At 47.8% G+C, this 22,877-nt stretch overlaps 1 protein-coding gene across 1 annotated transcript in view; it reads left to right on the top strand.

Annotated features, from left to right (window-relative positions):
- The first annotated feature begins 10,700 nt into the window (after positions 1–10,700).
- Positions 10,701–22,877, top strand: part of per2 (period circadian clock 2) — a 34,959-nt gene continuing 22,782 nt past the window's right edge. The window contains exons 1-4 of the mRNA XM_055867172.1: positions 10,701–10,989; positions 19,461–19,864; positions 22,205–22,440; positions 22,591–22,712. Coding sequence (XP_055723147.1) covers positions 19,503–19,864; positions 22,205–22,440; positions 22,591–22,712 — 720 coding nt within the window. The 5' untranslated portion in view covers positions 10,701–10,989; positions 19,461–19,502. The remainder of the gene's footprint in view (positions 10,990–19,460; positions 19,865–22,204; positions 22,441–22,590; positions 22,713–22,877) is intronic.

Genomic DNA, 22,877 nt, shown 5'->3' with positions numbered 1-22,877 from the left:
AATTCTTATTTACAATGACGGCCTATCAAAAGTCATAAGGCATCCTGCGGGGACTGGGGCTCGGATTAAAATGTTTTAAAATATAGGACAAAACACATCACAACAAGAGAGACACCACAACACTACATAAAGAGACCTAAGACAACAACATAGCATGGCAGCAACACATGACAACACAGCATGGTAGCAGCACAACATGGCAGCAGCACAAAACATGGTACAAACATTATTGGGCACAGACAACAACACAAAGAGCAAGAAGTTAGAGACAACAATACATCACACAAAACAGCCACAACTGTCAATAAGAGTGTCCATGATTAAGTCTTTGAATGAAGGGAATGAGATAAAACTGTCCAGTTTGAGTGTTTGTTGCAGCTCTTTCCTGTCGTTATCTGCAGCGAACTGAAAAGACGAGCGACCCAGGGATATGTGTGCTTTGGCGACTTTAACAGAATGTGATTGGCAGAACGGGTGTTGTATGTGGAGGATGAGGGCTGCAGTAAATATCTCAGATAGGGGGGAGTGAGGCCAAAGAGGGTTTTATAAAAAAGCATCAACCAGTGGGTCTTGCGACGGGTATACAGAGATGACCAGTTTACAGAGTATAGAATGTAGTGATGTGTCCTATAAGGAGCATTGGTGGCAAATCTGATGGCCGAATGGTAAAGAACATCTAGCCGCTCGAGAGCACCCTTACCTGCTGATCTAGGAATTACGTCTCCGTAATCTAGCATGGGTAGGATGGTCATCCTAATCAGGGTTAGTTTGGCAGCTGGGGTGAAAGAGGAGCGATTACGATAGAGGAAACCAAGTCTAGATTTATCTTCAGCCTGCAGCTTTGATATGTGCTGAGAGAAGGACAATGTACCGCCTAGACATACACCCAAGTACTTGTATGAGGTGACTACCTCAAGCTCTAAACCCTCAGAGGTTGTAATCACACCTGTGGGGAGAGGGGCATTCTTCTTACCAAACCACATGACCTTTGTTTTGGAGGTGTTCAGAACAAGGCTAAGGGTAGAGAAAGCTTGTTGGACACCAAGAAAGCTTTGTTGTGGAGCGTTTAACACAAAATCTGGGGAGGTGCCAGCTGAGTATAAGACTATATCATCTGCATATGAATGAATGAGAGAGCTTCCTACTGCCTGAGCTATGTTGTTGATGTAAATTGAGAAGTGTGGGGCTTAGGATCGAGGCTTGTGGCACTCCCTTGGTGACAGGCAGTGGCTGAGACAGCAGATGTTCTGACACATTCTGTTACAAGTACTGCACTGTTTGAGAGAGGTAGTTAGCAAACCAGGCCAAAGACCCCTCAGAGACACCAATACTCCTGAGCCGGCCCACAAGAATGGAATGTTCTACCGTATCAAAAGCTTTGGCCAAGTCATTAAAAATAGCAACTCAACATTGCTTAGATTCAAGGGTAATGGTGACATCATTGAGGACCTTTAAGGTTGACACATCCATAACCTGAGCGGAAACCAGATTGCATACCAGAGAGAATACTATAGACATCAAGAAATCAAGGCAGTTGATTATTGACAAGTTTTTCCAACACTTTTGATAAACAGGGCAAAATAGAAATAGGCCTATAACATTTAGGATCAGCTTGATCTCCCTCTTTAAATAAAGGACGCACCGGGAGCACCCCTCTATCCACATCGAAGGGGACAGCAGTGGAGAAAGTGGAAAGTTTTAAGTTCCTCGGCGTAGACAAACTGAAATGGTCCACCCACACAGACAGAGTGGTGAAGAAGGCGCAACAGCGCCTCTTCAACCTCAGGAGGCTGAAGAAATTTGGCTTGTCTCCCAAAACCCTGACAAACTTTTACAGATGCACAATCGAGAGCATCCTGTCGGGCTGTATCACAGCCTGGTACGGCAACTGCACCGCCCTCAACCGCAAGGCTCTCCAGAGGGTAGTGAGGTCTGCACAACGCATCACTGGGGGCAAACTACCTGCCCTCCAGGACACATACAGCACCTGATGTCACAGGAAGGCCAAAAAGATCATCAAGGACAACAACCACCCGAGCCACTACCTGTTCACCCCGCTACCATCCAGAAGGCGAAGTCAGTACAGGTGCATCAAAGCAGGGACCGATAGACTGAAAAACAGCTTCTATCAAGGCCATCAGACTGCTAAACAGCAATCACTAACTCAGAGAGGCTGTTGCCTACATTGAGACCCAATCCCTGGACACTTTAATAATGGATCACTAGTCACTTTAAACAATGCCACTTTAAATAATGCCACTTTAATAATGTTTACATATCTTACACTACTCATATCATATGTATATACTGTATTTTATACCATCTATTGCACCTTGCCTATGCCGCTCAGCCATCGCTCATCCATATACTTATATACATATTCTCATTCACCCCTTTAGATGTGTGTATTAGGTAGTTGTTTGGAAATTGTTAGATTACGTGTTAGATATTACTGCACTAGAACTAGAAGCACAAGCATTTCGCTACACTCGCATTAACATCTGCTAACCACGTGTATGTGACCAATAACATTTTGTTTTGATTTATATTGTGTATATGACAAACTTGACTTGAGACTTTTATGCATGTTGCGCTGCTCTCACTCAGTGCAATCAAAAACAAAAAAATTCTGTGTTTTCTATATATTTCCACTCTATGAGGTTGGAATAATACTGTGAAATTGATAAAATCATGATAATGTCCTTTTAGTGTAAGAGCTGTTAGAAAAAATGGCCTTAAAATTCAGCCTGTGTTGGTGGGATGGAGTTTTGGCCTGCCTTGTGACATCCCCAGGCGGTACAATAGACCATTAAGAAGAGTTCCTGTAACGTCCTGACCAGAGTTCTTATGTGTTTTGCTTGTTTAGTGTTGGTCAGGACGTGAGCTGGGTGGGAATTCTATGTTGTGTGTCTAGTTTGTCTGTTTCTGTGTCCAGCCTAATATGGTTCTCAATCAGAGGCAGCTGTCAATCGTTGTCCCTGATTGAGAATCATATATAGGTGACTTGTTTTGTGTTGGGGATTGTGGGTGGTTGTTTCCTGTCTCTGTGTTTGTATTCTGCACCAGATAGGACTGTTTCGGTTTGCCACATTTTGTTATTTTGTTTGTTGTCAGTGTTCACTGTTTTCATTTAATTAAACATGTTGAGCACTGGCTACGTTGCGTGTTGGTCCAATCCCTGCTACACTCTCTCTTCTAGTGAAGAGAGGGAAGGCTGCCGTTACAGAACCACTCACCAAACTAGGACCAAGCAGCGTGGCAAAGGGCAGCAGCGACAGCAGCAGCGGGACCAGGAGAAATGGACTTGGGAGGACGTTTTGGACGGCAAGGGTTGCTACACATGGGAGGAGATCCTGGCTGGAAAGGATCACCTCCCATGGGAACAGCTGGAGGCAGCGAGGAGAGCAGAGGCAACCGGAGAGAGGTACGAAGGTACGCGGCTAGCACGGAAACCCGAGAAGAAATCCCCAAAATGTTTTTTGGGGGGGGGGGGGGGGGGGGGGGGCTAAAGGGTAGTGTGGCGAAGTCAGGTAGGAGGCCTGCGCCCACTTCTCATGCTTACCGTGAAGAGCGGGAGTACGGGCAGACACCGTGTTACGCGGAAGAGCGCATGGTGTCTCCTGTACGTGTGCATAGCCCGGTGCGGGTTATTCCACTTCCCCGCACTGGCCGGGCTAGATTGAGCATTGAGCCAAGTGCCATGAAGCCGGCTCAACATATCTGGCCTCCAGTACGTCTCCTCGGGCCGGTGTACATGGCACCAGCCTTACGCATGGTGTCCCCGGTTCGCCCACACAGCCCAGTGCGGGTTATTCCACATCCCCGCATTGGTCGGGCTACGGGGAGCATGCAACCAGGTAAGGTTGGGCAGGCTCAGTGCTCAAGGGAGCCAGTACGCCTGCACGGTCCGGTATATCCGGCGCCACCTTCCCGCCCCAGCCCAGTACCTCCAGTTCCAGCACCCCGCACTCGCCTTATGGTGCGTGGCCCCAGCCCAGTACCACCAGTGCCTACACCACGCACCAGGCTTCCAGTGCGTCTCCAGAGCCCTGTTCCTCCTCGACGCACTCTCCCTGTGGTGTGTGTCTCCAGCCCAGTGCCTCCAGTTCCGGCACCACGCACCAGGCCTACTGTGCGCCTCAGCAGGTCAGAGTCGGCCGTCTGCCCAGCGCCATCCGTCTGCCACGAGCCTTCAGAGCCGCCCGTCTGTCCCGAGCCATTAGAGCCGCCCGTCTGTCCCGAGCCATTAGAGCCGCCAGCCAGTCAGGAGCTGCCAGAGCCGCCAGCCAGTCAGGAGCTGCCAGAGCCGCCAGCCAGTCAGGAGCTGCCAGAGCCGCCAGCCAGTCAGGAGCTGCCAGAGCCGCCAGCCAGTCAGGAGCTGCCAGAGCCGCCCGCCAGTCATGAGCCGCCCGCCAGTCAGGAGCCGCCCGCCAGTCAGGAGCCGCCCGCCAGTCAGGAGCCGCCCGCCAGTCAGGAGCCGCCACTCAGTCCGGAGCCGCCACTCAGTCCGGAGCCGCCACTCAGTCCGGAGCCGCCACTCAGTCCGGAGCCGCCACTCAGTCCGGAGCCGCCACTCAGTCCGGAGCCGCCACTCAGTCCGGAGCCGCCACTCAGTCCGGAGCTGCCCTTCAGTCCGGAGCTGCCTCTCTGTCCGGAGCTGCCTTTCAGTCCGGAGTTGCCCCTCTGTCGCGTGCTACCTCTCTGTCGTGTGCTACCTCTCTGTCCTGAGCTACCTCTCTGTCCTGAGCTACCTCTCTGTCCTGAGCTACCTCTCTGTCCTGAGCTACCTCTCTGTCCTGAGCTACCTCTCTGTCCTGAGCTACCTCTCTGTCCTGAGCTACCTCTCTGTCCTGAGCTGTCTCCTCTATCTAGGGGGGACCTTTGTGAAGGTTCCTAGACCACAGTCGGGGGCGAGGGTCGCCACTGAAAGGATGCTAAGGAGGGGGACAAGGACAATGGTGGAGTGGTGTCCTCGTCCTGTGCCGGAGCCGCCACCGCGGACAGATGCCCACCCAGACCATCCTCTTGAGCTTTAGGGGTGCGTTCGGAGTCCACACCTCAGGAGGGGGGTACTGTAACGTCCTGACCAGAGTTCTAATGTGTTTTGCTTGTTTAGTGTTGGTCAGGGCGTGAGCTGGGTGGGAATTTATGTTGTGTGTCTAGTTTGTCTGTTTCTGTGTCCGGTTACAGTTCCAAAACTCTGCCAATAACAGCTAGTTTTCAGTTTTCCCCTCCCCACTCAGATCACTCCCAGACAGTCCTAGCAACATTCTTGTTTGAGAAATTGCTCTTTGCTAAGAAGCATTTTTTTCTTTTACTTTTTTTATTGAAAACAATCACAGTAAGGTGCTTAATGGTTGCCCCGAAATGATTTGATATTGAGATAAAAACGGCTGCATTGGACCTTTAAAGAGCTTGATGATTTCTGATTCCCATGTCTCGTCTAAAGCAGATTGAGAGACAACCTGTGATTTGTGGCTCTGCACGTTTTAACACTGGTCAATCTGTAGTGTCAATAACATCCAAGTGACCTGCTAGAATATTGGTGAGAAGTATGGAGACAGACGAGATGCTGAGGGACGTTTTAATTTGAGCCCCGATGAGTGGGAGGAAGGGTAGATAGAGAATAAGTGTTGAGGGGAGATGAGAGGGAAATGCACTTAATACATGTTCTAATAGCAATTATTTTTCCAAATCACGTGAGCATTGTGGAATATTTCCATTGCAATCCTTTAGTTTACCTCGACTTTCCTCTCGGTCAAACTGATGACTGACTAACTAGGCGCATGACAGGAGCTGCCAAGTGCCGACTCACTCTCTCCCCTTTTGTCACGTTCCTGACCTGTTTTCTGTTATTTTTGTATGTGTTTAGTTGGTCAGGACGTGAGTTGGGGTGGGCATTCTATGTTTTGTGTTTCTATGTTTAGGTATTTGTAATTAGCCTTATATGGTTCTCAATCAGAGACAGGTGTTTGACTTTTCCTCTGATTGAGAACCATATAAAGGTAGGCTGTTCACACTGTTTGTTTGTGGGTGGTTGTCTCCTGTGTCCGTATATGTTACCACACGGGACTGTATCGTTTGTTTGTAGTCTGTACCTGTTCGTGCGTTCTTCGTTATATGTAAGTTCACATGTTTTAGGCCAGTCTACGTTCGTTTGTTATTTTGTAGTTTGTTGAAGTGTTTTCGGTTTTCGTCTTTACTTTAATAAACTTCATTATGTCAAATTATCACGCTGTGCTTTGGTCCAATCCCTACTCCTCCTCTTCGTCCGAAGAGGAGGAGGACAGCCGTTACAGAACCACCCATCTCAATAGGATCAAGCAGCGTGAGAGGGACCAGCAGCAGCGACCTAAAAACCAGGACTCGTGGACTTGGGAGGAAATATTGGCTGGAAAGGACCCTGGGCTCAGACAGGAGTGAATCGCCGCTCTCTGGAGGCGATGGAGTCAGCGAGAGCCCAGGAGCGGTGGTATGAGGAGGCAGCAAGGAGACGTGGCTGGAAACCCGAAAAGAAACCCCAAAAATGTATGGGGGGGGGGGGGAGGGGGCTAAAAGGGAGAGTGGCGAAGTCAGGTAGGAGACCTGCGCCTACTCCCTGTACTTACCGTGGAGAGCGAGAGTACGGGCAGACACCGTGTTACGCAGTAGAGCGCAGGGTGTCTCCTGTACGTGTGCATAGCCAGGTGCGGTACATACCAGCTCCTCGTATCGGCCGGGCCAGATTGAGCATTGAGCCAAGTGCCATGAAGCCGGCTCTACACATCTGGCCACCAGTGCGTCTCCTCGGGCCGGCTTACATGGCACCAGCCTTACGCATGCTGTCCCCGGTTCGCCTACATAGCCCGGTACGGGTTATTCCACCTCCCCGCACTGGTCGGGCGATGGGGAGTATACAACCAGGTAAGGTTGGGCAGGCTCAGTGCTCAAGGGAGCCAGTACGCCTGCACGGTCCGGTATTTCCGGCGCCACCTCCCCGCTCCAGCCCAGTACCACCAGTGCCTACACCACGCACCAGGCTTCCAGTGCGTCTCCAGAGCCCTGTTCCTCCTCCACGCACTCTCCCTGTGGTGCGTGTCTCCAGCCCAGTGCCTCCAGTTCCGGCACCACGCATCAAGCCTCCTGTGCGTCTCCAGAGCCCTGTACGCACTGTTCCTTCTCCCCGTACTCGCCCTGATGTGCGTGCCCTCAGCCCGGTACCACCAGTGCCGGTACCACGCACCAGGCCTATAGTACGCCTTGAGAGTCCATTGTGCCCTGTTGCTGCTCCCCGCACTAACCTGAAGGTGCGTGTCTTTAGCCCGGTACCTCCAGTTCCGGTACCACGCACCAGGCCTACAGTGCGTCTCAGCCGGCCAGAATCTGCCGTCTGCCCAGCGGTGCCTGAACTGCCCGTCTGCCAAGCGGCGCCTGAACTGCCCGTCTGCCAAGCGGCGCCTGAACTGCCCGTCTGCCCAACGGCGCCTGAACTGCCCGTCTGCCCAACGCCGTCTGAACTGTCCGTCTGCCAAGCGCCGCATGAACTGCCCGTCTGTACTGAGCCTTCAAAGCCGCCCGTCTGTACTGAGCCTGCAAAGCCGCCCGTCTGCCATGAGCCTTCAGAGCCGTCCGCCAGACAGGAGCCGCTAGAGCCGTCCGCCAGACAGGAGCCGCCAGAGCCTTCCGCCAGACAGGAGCAGCCAAAGCCTTCCGCCAGACAGGAGCAGCCAAAGCCTTCCGCCAGACAGGATCAGCCAAAGCCTTCCGCCAGACAGGATCAGCCAGAGCCTTCCGCCAGACAGGATCAGCCAGAGCCGTCATCCAGCCATGACCAGCCAGAGCCGTCATCCAGCCATGACCAGCCAGAGCCGTCATCCAGCCATGACCAGCCAGAGCCGTCATCCAGCCATGACCAGCCAGAGCCGTCATCCAGCCATGACCAGCCAGAGCCGTCATCCAGCCATGACCAGCCAGAGCCGTCATCCAGCCATGACCAGCCAGAGCCGTCATCCAGCCATGACCAGCCAGAGCCGTCATCCAGCCATGACCAGCCAGAGCCGTCATCCAGCCATGACCAGCCAGAGCCGTCATCCAGCCATGACCAGCCAGAGCCGTCATCCAGCCATGACCAGCCAGAGCCGTCATCCAGCCATGACCAGCCAGAGCCGTCATCCAGCCATGACCTGCCAGAGCCGTCATCCAGCCAGGATCCGCCAAAGCCAGCCAGCCAGGATCCGCCAGAGCCAGCCAGGATCCGCCAGAGCCAGCCAGCCAGGATCCGCCAGAGCCAGGATCCGCCAGAGCCAGCCAGTCAGGATCCGCCATCCCTCAGTCCGGAGCTGCCGTCCCTCAGTCCGGAGCTGCCGTCCCTCAGTCCGGAGCTGCCGTCCCTCAGTCCGGAGCTGCCGTCCCTCAGTCCGGAGCTGCCGTCCCTCAGTCCGGAGCTGCCGTCCCTCAGTCCGGAGCTGCCGTCCCTCAGTCCGGAGCTGCCGTCCCTCAGTCCGGAGCTGCCGTCCCTCAGTCCGGAGCTGCCGTCCCTCAGTCCGGAGCTGCCGTCCCTCAGTCCGGAGCTGCCGTCCCTCAGTCCGGAGCTGCCCCTTATCCCGGTGCTGCTCCTTATCCCGGTGATGCCCCTTAATTTAGATGGGTTTATTTGGAGGGTGGTCATTGAGAGGGGGATACGGAAGCAGGGAGTGATTATAGTGGGATGGGGACCACGCCCAGAGCCTGAGCCGCCACCGTGGACAGATGCCCACCCAGACCCTCCCCTAGACTTTTGGTGGTGCGTCCAGAGTTCGCACCTTGAGGGGGGGGGGGGTTCTGTCACGTTCCTGACCTGTTTTCTGTTATTTTTGTATGTGTTTAGTTGGTCAGGACGTGAGTTGGGGTGGGCATTCTATGTTTTGTGTTTCTATGTTTAGGTATTTGTAATTAGCCTTATATGGTTCTCAATCAGAGACAGGTGTTTGACTTTTCCTCTGATTGAGAACCATATAAAGGTAGGCTGTTCACACTGTTTGTTTGTGGGTGGTTGTCTCCTGTGTCCGTATATGTTACCACACGGGACTGTATCGTTTTTGTAGTCTGTACCTGTTCGTGCATTCTTCGTTATATGTAAGTTTACATGTTTTAGGTCAGTCTACGTTCGTTTGTTATTTTGTAGTTTGTTGAAGTGTTTTCGTCTTTACTTTAATAAACTTCATTATGTCAAATTATCACGCTGTATTGGACAGCCGTTACACCTTTCTTTCTTGCATCATGTCAGTGCAGGGAGATTGAGTTACTGACCTGCCGTAGTAGAGGGAGGAATGAATGCAGGAAATGTGACATCTTTCGTGATCTATATTCTATAGAATACGCCATATTCCATATTCCTTGAGCTTCTTATCTTCACATTGCTAAACAAATTATGCAATGGAAATGGTCATGCTATCCTGATGGCTCGATTTGTAGAACCACAGTGTGTAAACAGCTCATTGTGATCCATGCCTCCCTCTAATCCTGGCATCTGCTGGCTCAGGGTTGCACTGCAGAAACTAGCCTCCCTGGATGGCAGGCTTTTACATAAGGATGAGATTGAAACACACGGCATTATGTACACAACACCTGCTCCTTAATCAATGCCAAGTCTACTATGTTTTCCCATAAGCTTGTGCTGACAAACGCCCACAGGAGTATATTAATTTATGATGGCGAACACGGTCCTTCTTACTGACAAAGAGCAGGATTGTCTCCAGTTTATGCAACAGTAGTAGGCTCATATTCCAGAGACAATTTTCATCATCGCATGATAAACGGACCAACAACTTTCTAGGAACGTTTTGCTTGCTCTGTGTCTGGATAAATGTGCACTGTTTCAAGTGTAATACATACTCAGGGAGAGAAGGGTGTAGATTCACGCGCAGAGCGCGGCAGGTGTTTGTTTCGCCTTCGCAGAAGGCAGGATTCGTGGTCACAGGCAGGCAATGGTCATACACAGGTAGGCAAACAGGCAGGTGAATCAAAACTAGAACTGAAGGCTATAACTGGTTCTCACAAACGAGCTAGGAAAAGACTTAGTAGAGTCAAAACTAAAAGGCACAAACAGAATGAACTGAACTAAATAAGGAGCTGATGAGACCAGGTGAGTAACTAACACAGGTGAAATCAATTAACAAAAATTAAAGACAGGGCTACATTCAAGAACACAGCGAAACAGAACACAAGTTTGACTACGAAAATAAATAGAGAACCTTACATCAACAGCCTAAAAAAGACATGAAGGAGATGTATTTGAAATTCCAACATGCTTTCGTATAATGTTTGTATCTTGTTTTTTACCCTATGCTGAAATAGGATAAAATAGCGTATTATTACGCATTAACAGTCGTGCATAATTGCAACTTATTGTCTAAAACACAGCATTGTCTAATAATGTTTATGAAAATGTATCATTTTCTAACAAACGGGATAGTTCATACTGCCAAACACACGTCTAATGCTGGAAAACAACGATGCGTATCAACATGCAAGGATATGGTTAAGTAATTCACCCACATTGACAATACACACACTTGTATAACCGTTTAGATAACAGCCAGCCGCTTGAGCCTCTGTGAACCAACCACTGACGCCGCTCCATTCATTTTCTAGTCTTTTGTAGTGATTCGACCACTCCGTGTTACGCTGGTTGTGGCGATGACGTCCTTATTTAAAGAGACTGCCGTCGTTTTTTACCAATGGTCGCGGGTCTTGGGCCGTTTCCGTATTCTTGCCATGGAAACACAATTATCTAAGTCAAGGAACTCATGGTATAGGGTGGGGCTAACTGGTGCTAAGGGCGGAGCTCAAAATGAAGTTACTGCAAAGAGCTCTATAAGAAAACGAATTAGTCGGAGACTAATGCAGTGTGTTAAACAAAAGCCTGCTGGCATATTGCACTGCTCCAGCAAGATACAACTATTCCGTTTGACAACCAACACAAGTCTTTGGAATCCAAGAAAATAGACAAGGATCTACTTTAACTGAAAGGTTGGTGAATTTGTCATGGTTTTGTTGACTCCTACATAGTTTGGTGTTTGTGGGTGCGTTATGGAACGATGCTGTATAACGCGTTGGATCATATTCACTATAATGTGACTTGGCTAGATCTGGATTTTCCACTGTATAGCAAAATCCTAAATCTTCGAAACTCTGTGGTGGGAGCATTTATACATCTTTATTATAACATGGTTTGGTGGGTTTTACAGAGCTTTGAAATGGTTTAAAATGAGTCTGAAAGTTGCATTGCATAACTGTGTCAGTGTGCGGGTCAGTAGATTCGGTCAGCCCAGCCCACATGACAGCAGTGTTTGTTTAACGATCCTATGCGGCCATGTCTAGATTGATGACAGCTTGTCCAATTGACGTCAAAAGTTGAATTTATGCAAACCCCTTTCCTAACATGCTACGTTAATTATCCTTGCGTAAGTTGTCATAACCTGCTACGAAAAGTCAATTTTGACAAAAGCTATATTCTTATCCTATTCCTGCCTGTGCCATAGACATAGAAACAATGATGTGTCTGAGATCTGTCAAACTGCTTAGTGCATTGAAAGGGGAGTGCGTCTGTGGCGGTGTTCACTGTCATTGAAACGTCTTTAGAAAAAGAGGATGAACTGATCAAGCGGCTGTTTTCATTGTATCAAGTCAGACAGCGGCTGTTTTCATTGTATCAGGTCAGACAGCGGCTGTTTTCATTGTATCAAGTCAGACAGCGGCTGTTTTCATTGTATCAGGTCAGACAGCGGCTGTTTTCATTGTATCAAGTCAGACAGCGGCTGTTTTCATTGTATCAGGTCAGACAGCGGCTGTTTTCATTGTATCAGGTCAGACAGCGGCTGTTTTCATTGTATCAGGTCAGACAGCGGCTGTTTTCATTGTATCAGGTCAGACAGCGGCTGTTTTCATTGTATCAGGTCAGACAGCGGCTGTTTTCATTGTATCAGGTCAGACAGCGGCTGTTTTCATTGTATCAGGTCAGACAGCGGCTGTTTTCATTGTATCAGGTCAGACAGCGGCTGTTTTCATTGTATCAGGTCAGACAGCGGCTGTTTTCATTGTATCAGGTCAGACAGCGGCTGTTTTCATTGTATCAGGTCAGACAGCGGCTGGGTGCCTTGCGGTGCTGTTTTATAACACATTCGTTACATAAAAAAAGCCCAGCACGTGGAACTGGTGTTGTTTCCTCCAATAGTCATCTTAAAACAGGGTTGTTATGCCTTTCTCTAGTGATGCTTAGGTTAAGTTGATTTGCCTTGCTTTATTTACTATTGCCATGAAGACTTTGCCATCCGTATGGTCATGTGCAGTAGGCTATGTAGCAGTGGGCTATGGTAGTCCTCAAAGATCCATTGTTGTGTTTCAATGTATTGCAATGACTTGTTGAAAAATGGAGCGTCACTTGCCCTTGTGCCAGGTTGTTAATACACTGTTATTGTTATAGTAATAGCAATTAATGTAATTATTCAGCTGCAGGCATGAAACAATGATTGAAGGAGCTGTTGTGAAAGTAAACTTTTGTTTTTGCCATTCTGTCTGTCAAATACTCAAACTAGATTATTTCATAATCAAGCTGCATCAGGCATGACATGACACTCCTATCTTCAATCTGATAAACAATGCATCTGTAAAGAGAGGCATCATCCATTTATATACAATGACAGGTCACTTGCTCCTGTTAACTCTTCATTAACCACAGGTTGCGTTAGAATAGACCGCATGTAACCTGAAAACCATCGCTAGTTCTCAGAGCGAGAGATGAGCTGGGTAGAGCTTCTTTCACTTTGTGCTGTGCACTTTTGTGGCGGCATCTTTTAAAACGCATGCTTCGGCCAGGAGTTTTCCAATGGGACATGACCAGGGGAAAAACTTTGTGGCCCTATGAAGATCGAGGGCCCTGAGTAGTTCTTGCATGGTCAAGTCATGTGGTCAGAAAAAAAAACCTCCTGGTCCTAGCTATTAGCCTACTGCTGTATATCTGGCCTGGTCCTAATATGGACTGTTACCAAATACCTTCATCTAATTTAGTCATGTAGTGCTCAATGCTGCTGTGTGTACATTTGGAAATGTCACTGTAGCCCTCAGCTCATCTGTTTATTTTGTATTAGTTATAATATGATGTATACATAATCTAATCTCTAGGTAGACTAGTGGTTAGAGCGTTGGACTAGTATCCAAAAGGTTGCAAGATCAAAGCCCCGAGCTGACAAGGTAAAAATCTGTTCTTCTGCCCCTGAACAAGGCAGTTAACCCACTGTTCCTAGGCTGTCATTGAAAATAAGAATTTGTTCTTAAAATGTTGGAAAGCAGCTGCGGTTATCCCCCTCTTCAAAGGGGGGGGGACACTCTTGACCCAAACAGCTACAGACCCATATCTATCCTACCCTGCCTTTCTAAGGTCTTCGAAAGCCAAGTTAACAAACAGATTACGGATCATTTCGAATCCCACCATACCTTCTCCGCTATGCAATCTGGTTTCAGAGCTGGTCATGGGTGCACCTCAGCCACACTCAAGGTCATAAACGATATCTTAACCGCCATCGATAGGAAACAATACTGTGCAGCCGTATTCATTGACCTGGCCAAGGCTTTTGACTCTGTCAATCACCACATCCTCATCGGCAGACTAGACAGCCTTGGTTTCTCTAATGATTGCCTCGCCTGGTTCACCAACTACTTCTCTGATCGAGTTCAGTGTGTCAAATCGGAGGGTCTGTTGTCTGGGCCTCTGGTAGTCTCTATGGGGGTGCCACAGGGTTCAATTCTTGGACCGACTCTCTTCTCTGTATACATCAATGATGTCGCTCTTGCTGCTGGTGAGTCTCTGATCCACCTCTACGCAGACGACACTATTCTGTATACTTCTGGCCCTTCTTTTGACACTGTGTTAACAACCCTCCAGGCGAGCTTCAATGCCATACAACTCTCCTTCCGTGGCCTCAAATTGCTCTTAAATACAAGTAAAACTAAATGCATGCTCTTCAACCGATCGCTGCCTGCACCTGCCCGCCTGTCCAACATCACTACTCTAGACGGCTTTGACTAAGAATATGTGGACAACTACAAATACCTAGGTGTCTGGTTAGACTGTAAACTCTCCTTCCAGACTCACATCAAACATCTCCAATCCAAAGTTAAATCTAGAATTGGCTTCCTATTCCGCAACAAAGCATCCTTCACTCATGCTGCCAAACATACCCTTGTAAAACTGACCATCCTACCAATCCTCGACTTCGGTGATGTCATTTACAAAATAGCCTCCAATACCCTACTCAATAAATTGGATGCAGTCTATCACAGTGCCATCCGTTTTGTCACCAAAGCCCCTCACACTACCCACCACTGCGACCTGTACACTCTCGTTGGCTGGCCCTCGCTTCATACTCGTCGCCAAACCCACTGGCTCCAGGTCATCTACAAGACCCTGCTAGGTAAAGTCCCCCCTTATCTCAGCTCGCTGGTCACCATAGCAGCACCTACCTGTAGCACGCGCTCCAGCAGGTATATCTCTCTGGTCACCCCCAAAACCAATTCTTCCTTTGGCTGCCTCTCCTTCCAGTTCTCTGCTGCCAATGACTGGAACGAACTACAAAAATCTCTGAAACTGGAAACACTTATCTCCCTCACTAGCTTTAAGAACCAGCTGTCAGAGCAGCTCATAGATTACTGCACCCATAGCCCATTTATAATTTAGCCCAAACAAGTACCTCTTTACCTACTGTATTCATTTATTTACTTTTGCTCCTTTGCACCCCATTATTTCTATCTCTACTTTGCACTTTCTTCCACTGCAAACCAACCATTCCAGTGTTTTTTTTAATTTTTATTATTATTATTATTATATTTTTTTTTACTTGCTATATTGTATTTACTTCGCCACCATGGCCTTTTTATATTTTTATTTATTTTTATATATATTTTGTTTGCCTTCACCTCCCTTATCTCACCTCACTTGCTCACATTGTATATAGACTTATTTTTCACTGTATTATTGACTGTATGTTTGTTCTACTCCATGTGTCTACTCCATGTTGTTGTATGTATCGAACTGCTTTGCTTTATCTTGGCCAGGTCGCAATTGTAAATGAGAACGTGTTCTCAATTTGCCTACCTGGTTAAATAAAGGTAAAATAAATAAAAAAATGAGATGAAATAAAAGATCCCAGAGATTTTCCACACGCACAAAAAGCTTATTTCTCTCATATTTTGTGCACACAATTGTTTACATCCCTGTTAGTGAGCATTTATCATTTGCCAAGATAATCCATCCACCTGACAGGTGTGTCATATCAAGACGCTGATTAAACATTATGATCATTACACAGATGCACCTTGTGCTGGGGAGAGTAAAAGGCCACTTTAAAATGTGCAGTTTTGTCATATAACACCATGCCACAGATGTCTCAATTTTTTAGGGAGTGTGCATTTAGCATGCTGACTACAGGAATGTCCACCAGAGCTGTTGCCAGAGCATGTAATGTTAATTTCTCTACCATAAGCCGCCTCCAAAGTTGTTTTAGAGAATTTGGCAGTACGTCCAACCACAGACCAAGTGTAACCATGCCAGCCCAGGACCTCCACATCCTGCGGGATCGTCTGAGACCAGCCACCCGGGCAGCTGATGCAACTGTGGGTTTGCACAACCGAAGAATTTCTGCACAAACTGATAGAAACCGTCTCAGGGAAGCTCATCTGTGTGCTCGTCGTCTTCACCAGGATCTTGACCTGACTGCATTTCGGCGACATAACCGACTTCAGTGGGCAAATGCTCACCTTCGATGGCCACCTGCGAACAACATTGTTTTATACTTTTGTTCAGTGTAGATAGCAGAATCCCATGTCACTGTTAGCCTTGCAAAGAGGGCCTGAGGGAAGGACCGTTATCACTAGGATGTCATTGAGGAGAACACCGGAAACCCATAGTTCCACTTGATAATGTTGTCACTCGACACAATCTCCCACACCCAAGGCGCAGGACAGAGTTGAGTTTTTTTTAGAGAAGGGAAATAGCTAGGAAAGGTGCTAAAGGCTGTGAGATGACACAGTAATAGATATTGTGAAGAAAATGGGTCTGAGTGTTGGGTAGCTCAGTAAACATACAACTTTGTTCTATAACAATTGTCCTATGATGACGACAGCACTTGTCCTGTTCCCAGCACCGAGGAATTGAATCCAGTATGTTTCATTGATTTATAATCCAATACCATAAAGTTATGCTGAGGTGTATTTGAGTATTCAAATTAGCCCTATGACAAACTTACAAGTCAGATAATGAGTCCTGACTAGCTGCTGTGTAATGCTTTCTGTTACATAACTAATAGCCGGTTAAAGTCAGTCATTAAATTACTTGACATCTCAGACTCCTGGCTGGCAACGTGCCCATTTCTCCACAGAGCAGGAGCAGCCTCTTCGCCTACTACCTGTTTGAGCCTGTCTCTGCAATAACAGACAGATGGCCCATAGTGAATTCATGCCAGTCTCTCTCTGGGTCACTAGGTTATTTTGGCTCTCTGCCAGGTCAATTACAGCTAGGGAAGTGTGGTGTGGGAAGGTATGTGGACTTTAGTGCAGCGAATAGGTACTTTTCAATCACGGGCCATGCCAACAGCCAAGGAGCAGGTCAGGTGGTGTAACAAGATGATATGATAGGCCAGTTAGCTCTTTTAGGTTTACTGCATGGTGCCCTTGATGTCTCTAACAGGTTCCTTAATGGGGAAAGAAATGCAATTGATACAAAATAAGAAGTATACAAGAGAAACTGAATACACAAGGAACATACTAAATAGTAGGGCCCTGATTTTTGTAGTTGCTCAGGTTATACAGGACAGTCACTCTCAACATCCAGTCCATGACGGTTCTTTCTAATAGTTTGCTGATTTAGATGTATAAAAATGAAATATTGCATTTATATAAGTATTCAGACCCTTTACTCAGCACTTTGTTAAAGCACCTTTGGCAGCAATTACAGCCTCAAGGCTGTATTAGGGGAGTTTGTCCCATTCTTCTCTGCAGATCCTCTCAAGCTCTGTCAGGTTGGATGGGGAGTGTCGCTGCACAGATATTTTCAGGTCTCTCAGTCTCTCCAGAGATTTTAGATCGTGTTCAGGTCCGGACTCTGGCTGGGCCACTCAAGGCCCAGCAGCATACCACCCTGCATACCACTGCTGGCTTGCTTCTGAAGCTAAGCAGGGTTGGTCCTGGTCAGTCCCTGGATGGGAGACGAGATGCTGCTGGAAGTGGTGTTGGAGGGCCAGTAGGAGGCACTCTTTCCTCTGGTCTAATAAAATATCCCAATGCCCCAGGGCAGTGATTGGGGACACTGCCCTGTGTAGGGTGCCGTCTTTCGGATGGGACGTTAAACGGGTGTCCTGACTCTCTGAGGTCATTAAAGATCCCATGGCACTTATCGTAAGAGTAGGGGTGTTAACCCCTGTGTCCTGGCTAAATTCCCAAGCTGGCCCTCAAACCATCATGGTCACCTAATAATCCCCAGTTTACAATTGGCTCATTCATCCCCCTCCTCTCCCCTGTAACTATTCCCCAGGTCGTTGCTGCAAATGAGAATGTGTTCTCAGTCAACTTACCTGGTAAAATAACGGTAAAATAAAAATAAATAAATAAATAAAAAGGACATTCAGAGGCTTATCCCGAAGCCACTCCTGCGTTGTCTTGGTTGTGCTTAGGGTCGTTGTCCTGTTGGAAGATGAACCTTCACCCTAGTCTGAGGTCCTGAGTGCTCTGGAGTAGGTTTTAATCAAGGATCTCTCTGTACTTTGCTCCGTTCATCTTTGCCTCGATCCTGACTAGTCTCCCAGTCCCTGCCACTGAAAAACATCCCCACAGCATGATGCTGCCACCACCATGCTTCACCGTAGGGATGGTGCCAGGTTTTCTCCAGATGTAATGCTTGACATTCAGGCCAAAGAGGCCAAAGAATCTTGGTTTCATCAAACCAAAGAATCTAGTTTCTCATGGTCTGAGAATCTTGTGCCTTTTACTGAGGAGTGGCTTCCATCTGGCCACTCTACCATAAAGGCCTGATTAGTGGAGTACTAAAGAGCTGGTTGTCCTTCTGGAAGGTTCTCCCATCTCCACAGATGAAATCTGAAGCACTGACGGAGTGACCAGTGAGTTCTTTGTCACCTCCCTGACCCCTTCTCCCCCGATTGCTCAGTTTGTCCGGGCAGCCATTTCTAGAAAGAGTCTTGGTGGTTCCAAACTTCTTCCATTTAAGGATGATGGAGTCTACTGTGTTCTTGGTAACCTTCAACGCTGCAGACATTCTTTGGTACCCTTCCCCAGATATGTACCTCGACACAATCCTGTCTCTGAGCTCTATGGACAATTCCTTCGACCTCATGGCTTGGTTTTTGCTTTGACATACACTGTCAACTGTGAGACCTTACATAGACAGGTGTGTGCCTTTCCAAATCATGTCTGGGGCAGCAGCGTAGCCTCGTGGTTAGAGCATTGGACTAGTAACCGAAAGGTTGCAAGATCAAGTCGCCGAGCTGACAAGGTACAAATCTGTCATTCTGCCCATGAACAAGGCAGTTAACCCACTGTTCCTAGGTCGTCATTGAAAATAAGAATTTGTTCTTAACTGACTTGCCTAGTAAAAAAATAAAAATGAAGTCCAATCAACAGAATTTACCACAGGTGGACTCCAATCAAATTGTAGAAATATCTCAAGAATGATCCATGTAAACAGGATGCACCTGAGCTCATTTTAGTGTCTCCAAGCAAAGAGTCTCATTACTTATGTAAATAAGGTAACTGTTTTTTTAATTTTAAATAAATTTGCCAACAATTCAAAAACCTGTTTTTGCTGTTTCATTATGGGGTATTGTGTGTAGATTGAGGGGGGGGGGAATATTTTATCCATTTTAGAATAAGGCTATAACGTAACAAAATGTGGAAAAAGTCAAGGGGTCTGAATACTTTCCGAATGCACTGTACACTGAGCTGGCCTGACTCTAACACTGTCTAGACAAGTTAAAGCTTCAACCATTGAAGGGGACTTAGCCCCCCAGAGAGGGGAGAAAGGGCAGGAGGCGATCCCAGTAGGGAGCACTGTCGGGTGGATTCCCTTTGATGGACCATCCGCTGGCCTGGTCCTCACCTGGGTGGATTTCAGAGGTCATGGGCTACAGCTTTGATGTCTATCTAGACCTTTTGTGTGAAGGGCAGCAGACAGGGGCAAGTGTCACCTTTTGGGGGGTCTGGTCTGTGTTTTTTGTCTGATAGCTTCAAAGGGAATTCTACTGTATATTGTAATATTTTTGTTCCTGGGATTTATTTAATTTTACAAGGTTTTCCTAAAGGGTTTTATTGTTGTGTAACTGACCCTCTTTTTCCTCTCTTCATTTACAAAAAACTCTCTGCCTCTAATCCATCCATTCTCTTCAGCGTCTTGCAAATGATGGTGTGATTGAGTTTGGCTTCTTCCATTCTCTACCCAGCGTATCTCTGGTTTCAAACCCTCAACACATCACACCTCCCTAATGTCAGAGGTTTCAGACCCGGGGTGCAGCTCCATGCCCAGGGGGGCCTTCTCGTGCAGCTCCATGGCCCAGCTCCATCGTATGAGCAGCTACGGCCAGGGTGGTCCAGACCTGGGTCTTGCCTCAGAGGGCAGTGACAGCATCGGGCGTAAGAACGTCCGCTCACGTTCCCGCCACAATGACGTGGAGATGAAGAGCAGTGGATCCAGCGGGAGCGAGACCGAGTCACACGGCAACGAGAGCCACGGAAGCCATGGAAACGAGAGCCACGGCAATGAGAGTCATGGCAACGAGTCGACAGGTAGCTCCAACGGCAACAGCAAGGACTCCGCCCTCCTGGAGTCGTCTGGGAGTAACAAGAGGTCAGTGGGGGGTTTAAGTGGTTTGTGGGTGGGGTTAGAGTAGATCACGTTTCTTTATGGGTACCTTTTTACCATTCTAACGTTTTACCATTCCTACATTTTACCAGTCCAGTCGTAGGTCCTATTTCCTAAATCGATGGCAGCCCAGCAGAATATAGTCGACCGTGTTAGTTGATCCGACAACGTACGCTATCACATATCCCACATATTTTGAAGTCCAAGGCTACATGGGGATGCGTGTCCAAAACCATGTGTCCTCGGTTGTTGTGTGCCCCCGTTCTCTCCTTAGGACGTATGGTAAGTTGGCATTAATATGACTCAGTCACTAGCAGCACATTCTGAATCTCTAGAGACCCATCCCTCTTTCTTCCTCTCTGTTGACACATGCTGGCACACATCCCTACTCTAAACCTCCACTTGTCCCGGCCTCAGAGAGTTGACATGCCCTAGACAATGTATGTGATGCACAGCGGCGCCCTGTCTCTCACCCACCGCTCACCTCTTTTCCTGTGGTGTCTTTAGGGCTAACCCTAACCCTAGCATGCTCCACAGACAGTCAACAATGATCGCCCGCATAGTGAAGTGAGGCCCTCACAGAGAGCAGTGAAAAGCCCATAGAAAGTAATGATGGACCCCAGTAAGAAGCTAAAGAAGCTGCCAATGGAGTGGCTCCAATTAGGACCCTGAACGGCAGCACTTAATCCTGATGACACTCTGCCCCCCCCCCCCCCCCCCCCCTTTCTCTCCTTGTTCCTCAGCAACTGGGCTGAAATCACCTTGAACACTCTTTGCAGAGGAAGACACTGGAGCACATCTTGATTATGTAAAATTGGCGATGAAAGCAAACAGTTATCAAGGTCATTCTTTGCTGAGACGTCTCAGTTCTTATCTGCCATATATGGTGAAGTTGTCCCCCGCTTCCTCCTTCCCGTCCGCCTCCCACCTCTGTGACAATACAGTATGTTCCTGTGGGCTCCACTTTAACAGCGAGGAGGCCTATTCTTACAATCATTAACGATCTCTATAAAAGTGCACAAAAGGCATAGGATTGGATGGGAAAAGAGAACATGCTTGTTTACACATTAAACCTGGCTATAAGAGTGGTCCGCCTATCCCATTTTAAATGTCTAGCGCTTCTCCAGACACTCTTCACTCAAATCCCATGTAGTTATAATGATCAGAAAAGTCATCCATTTCAAACAGCACAAGCGAAGCCGTTGCTAGGAAAACATGAATGTACCTGGATTTGAGTCTAGTCGTCCCCACCCTAATCAAATCAATTACAGATTCCTACGAAAGTGCTCTGGTGCCCATGTAGCATTGCACTCTCCTGAACCCAAAAAGAGTAGAGAACTCCAAGCCATTGTCGCAGCTGTGCAAATAAATTAACCCATTCTTTTCATGCAAAACTCAAAGACTTTGTTTTGAAATTTCATTCCAGTGTTCAATGGTAGTATTTCTTTTTTTTTTTCTCTTTTAAAAAAAAATGTTTTGCCCCTTTTTCACCCCAATTTTCGTGGTATCCAATCGCTAGTAATTACTATCTTGTCTCATCGCTACAACTCCCGTACGGGCTCGGGGGAGACGAAGGTCGAAAGCCATGCGTCCTCCGAGGCACAACTCAACCAAGCCGCACTGCTTCTTTAACACAGCACGCCTCCAACCCGGAAGCCAGCCACACCAATGTGTCGGAGGAAACACCGTGCACCTGGCCCCCTTGGTTAGCGCGCACTGCGCCCAGCCCGCCACAGGAGTCGCTGGAGCGCGATGAGACAAGGAAATCCCTACTGGCCAAACCCTCCCTATCCCGGACGACGCTAGCCCAATTGTGCATCGCGGCCAATTGTGCGTCGCGGCCGGCTGCGACAGAGCCTGGGGGCGAACCCAGAGACTCTGGTGGCGCAGTTAGCACTGCGATGCAGTGCCCTAGACCACTGCGCCACCCGGGAGGCCTCAATGGATGTATTTCAATCGGATATTGTGAAAGATAAACTTTTAGCCTGCAATGAACGCAATTCACCTGTTGTTCAAGAGGAATAGCATTTTAATGAATGGCTGCAGTGTCGTTCGAAAACAAAAACAATATGATTGAAAGTAGACATTTTCTTGTTAACCTCAGTCAAGGCTACCTTTCTAGAAAAAGACATTGTAGCTGAAACATCAACAATAACAAGCCTACCTTTATTGTTTTTCAAAAGTATACCGCTAGCAGCTCGGTATAAGACTTGTTACAGTGTAGCTTCGGCTTGTAACAATGTAATTCTAGTGGTGTGAAACAATTCTCTAATAGAAATGTGTTATTAATAATCTCTCTCGTGCTTGTCGCTCTAACTCCCACAGCCCCTCTCCTCCCAGTAGTTCCAATGCCTTCAGCCTGCTGAGTTCTGTGCAGGACAACCCCTCCACCAGCGGCTGCAGTAGTGAGGAGTCCGCTAAGGCCAAGACCCAGAAGGAGCTGCTCAGGACCGCCAAGCAGCTCAGACATCTCCTGCCTGCTGACAAGAGGAACAAAGGCAACAAGTCCAGCTCCCTAAACACCCTGAAATACGCACTGCGCTGCGTGAAACAGGTGGAAGGTAAGAGACAACCAAACCGCACATCCTTCTGGGTGGTAGTCCTGAACATATTAGGAATTTAGCATCATTACATTATAGTTGATTGTATTAGGAATGTGTCTTAAAAGTCCAACAAGGAAACCAATGTGTGTTTGTGTTGTTGTGTTTTAGCCAATGAGGAGTACTACCAGCTACTGATGACCAATGACAGTCAGCCATCAGGCCTGGACGTGTCCTCTTACACCATCGAGGAGATAGACAGCATCACCTCAGAGTACACCCTCAAAAACAATGTAAATTCCTTAGTAGTACAGTATTACTTCTGAATACACACAAAAAACCATTTCCTTGAATACATCCTCAAAAATAAATGGTACCCAACAGTAATGATTAGTTAACACTATAATAGCCACGACTTAATGCCTACCACATCCATGCCATCCGTCCCGATTTGACAT

The sequence above is a fragment of the Salvelinus fontinalis genome, chromosome 17, assembly GCF_029448725.1.
Source record: "Salvelinus fontinalis isolate EN_2023a chromosome 17, ASM2944872v1, whole genome shotgun sequence".
Taxonomy (NCBI): domain Eukaryota; kingdom Metazoa; phylum Chordata; class Actinopteri; order Salmoniformes; family Salmonidae; genus Salvelinus; species Salvelinus fontinalis.
This window is presented reverse-complemented; position numbering and strand designations above follow the sequence as displayed.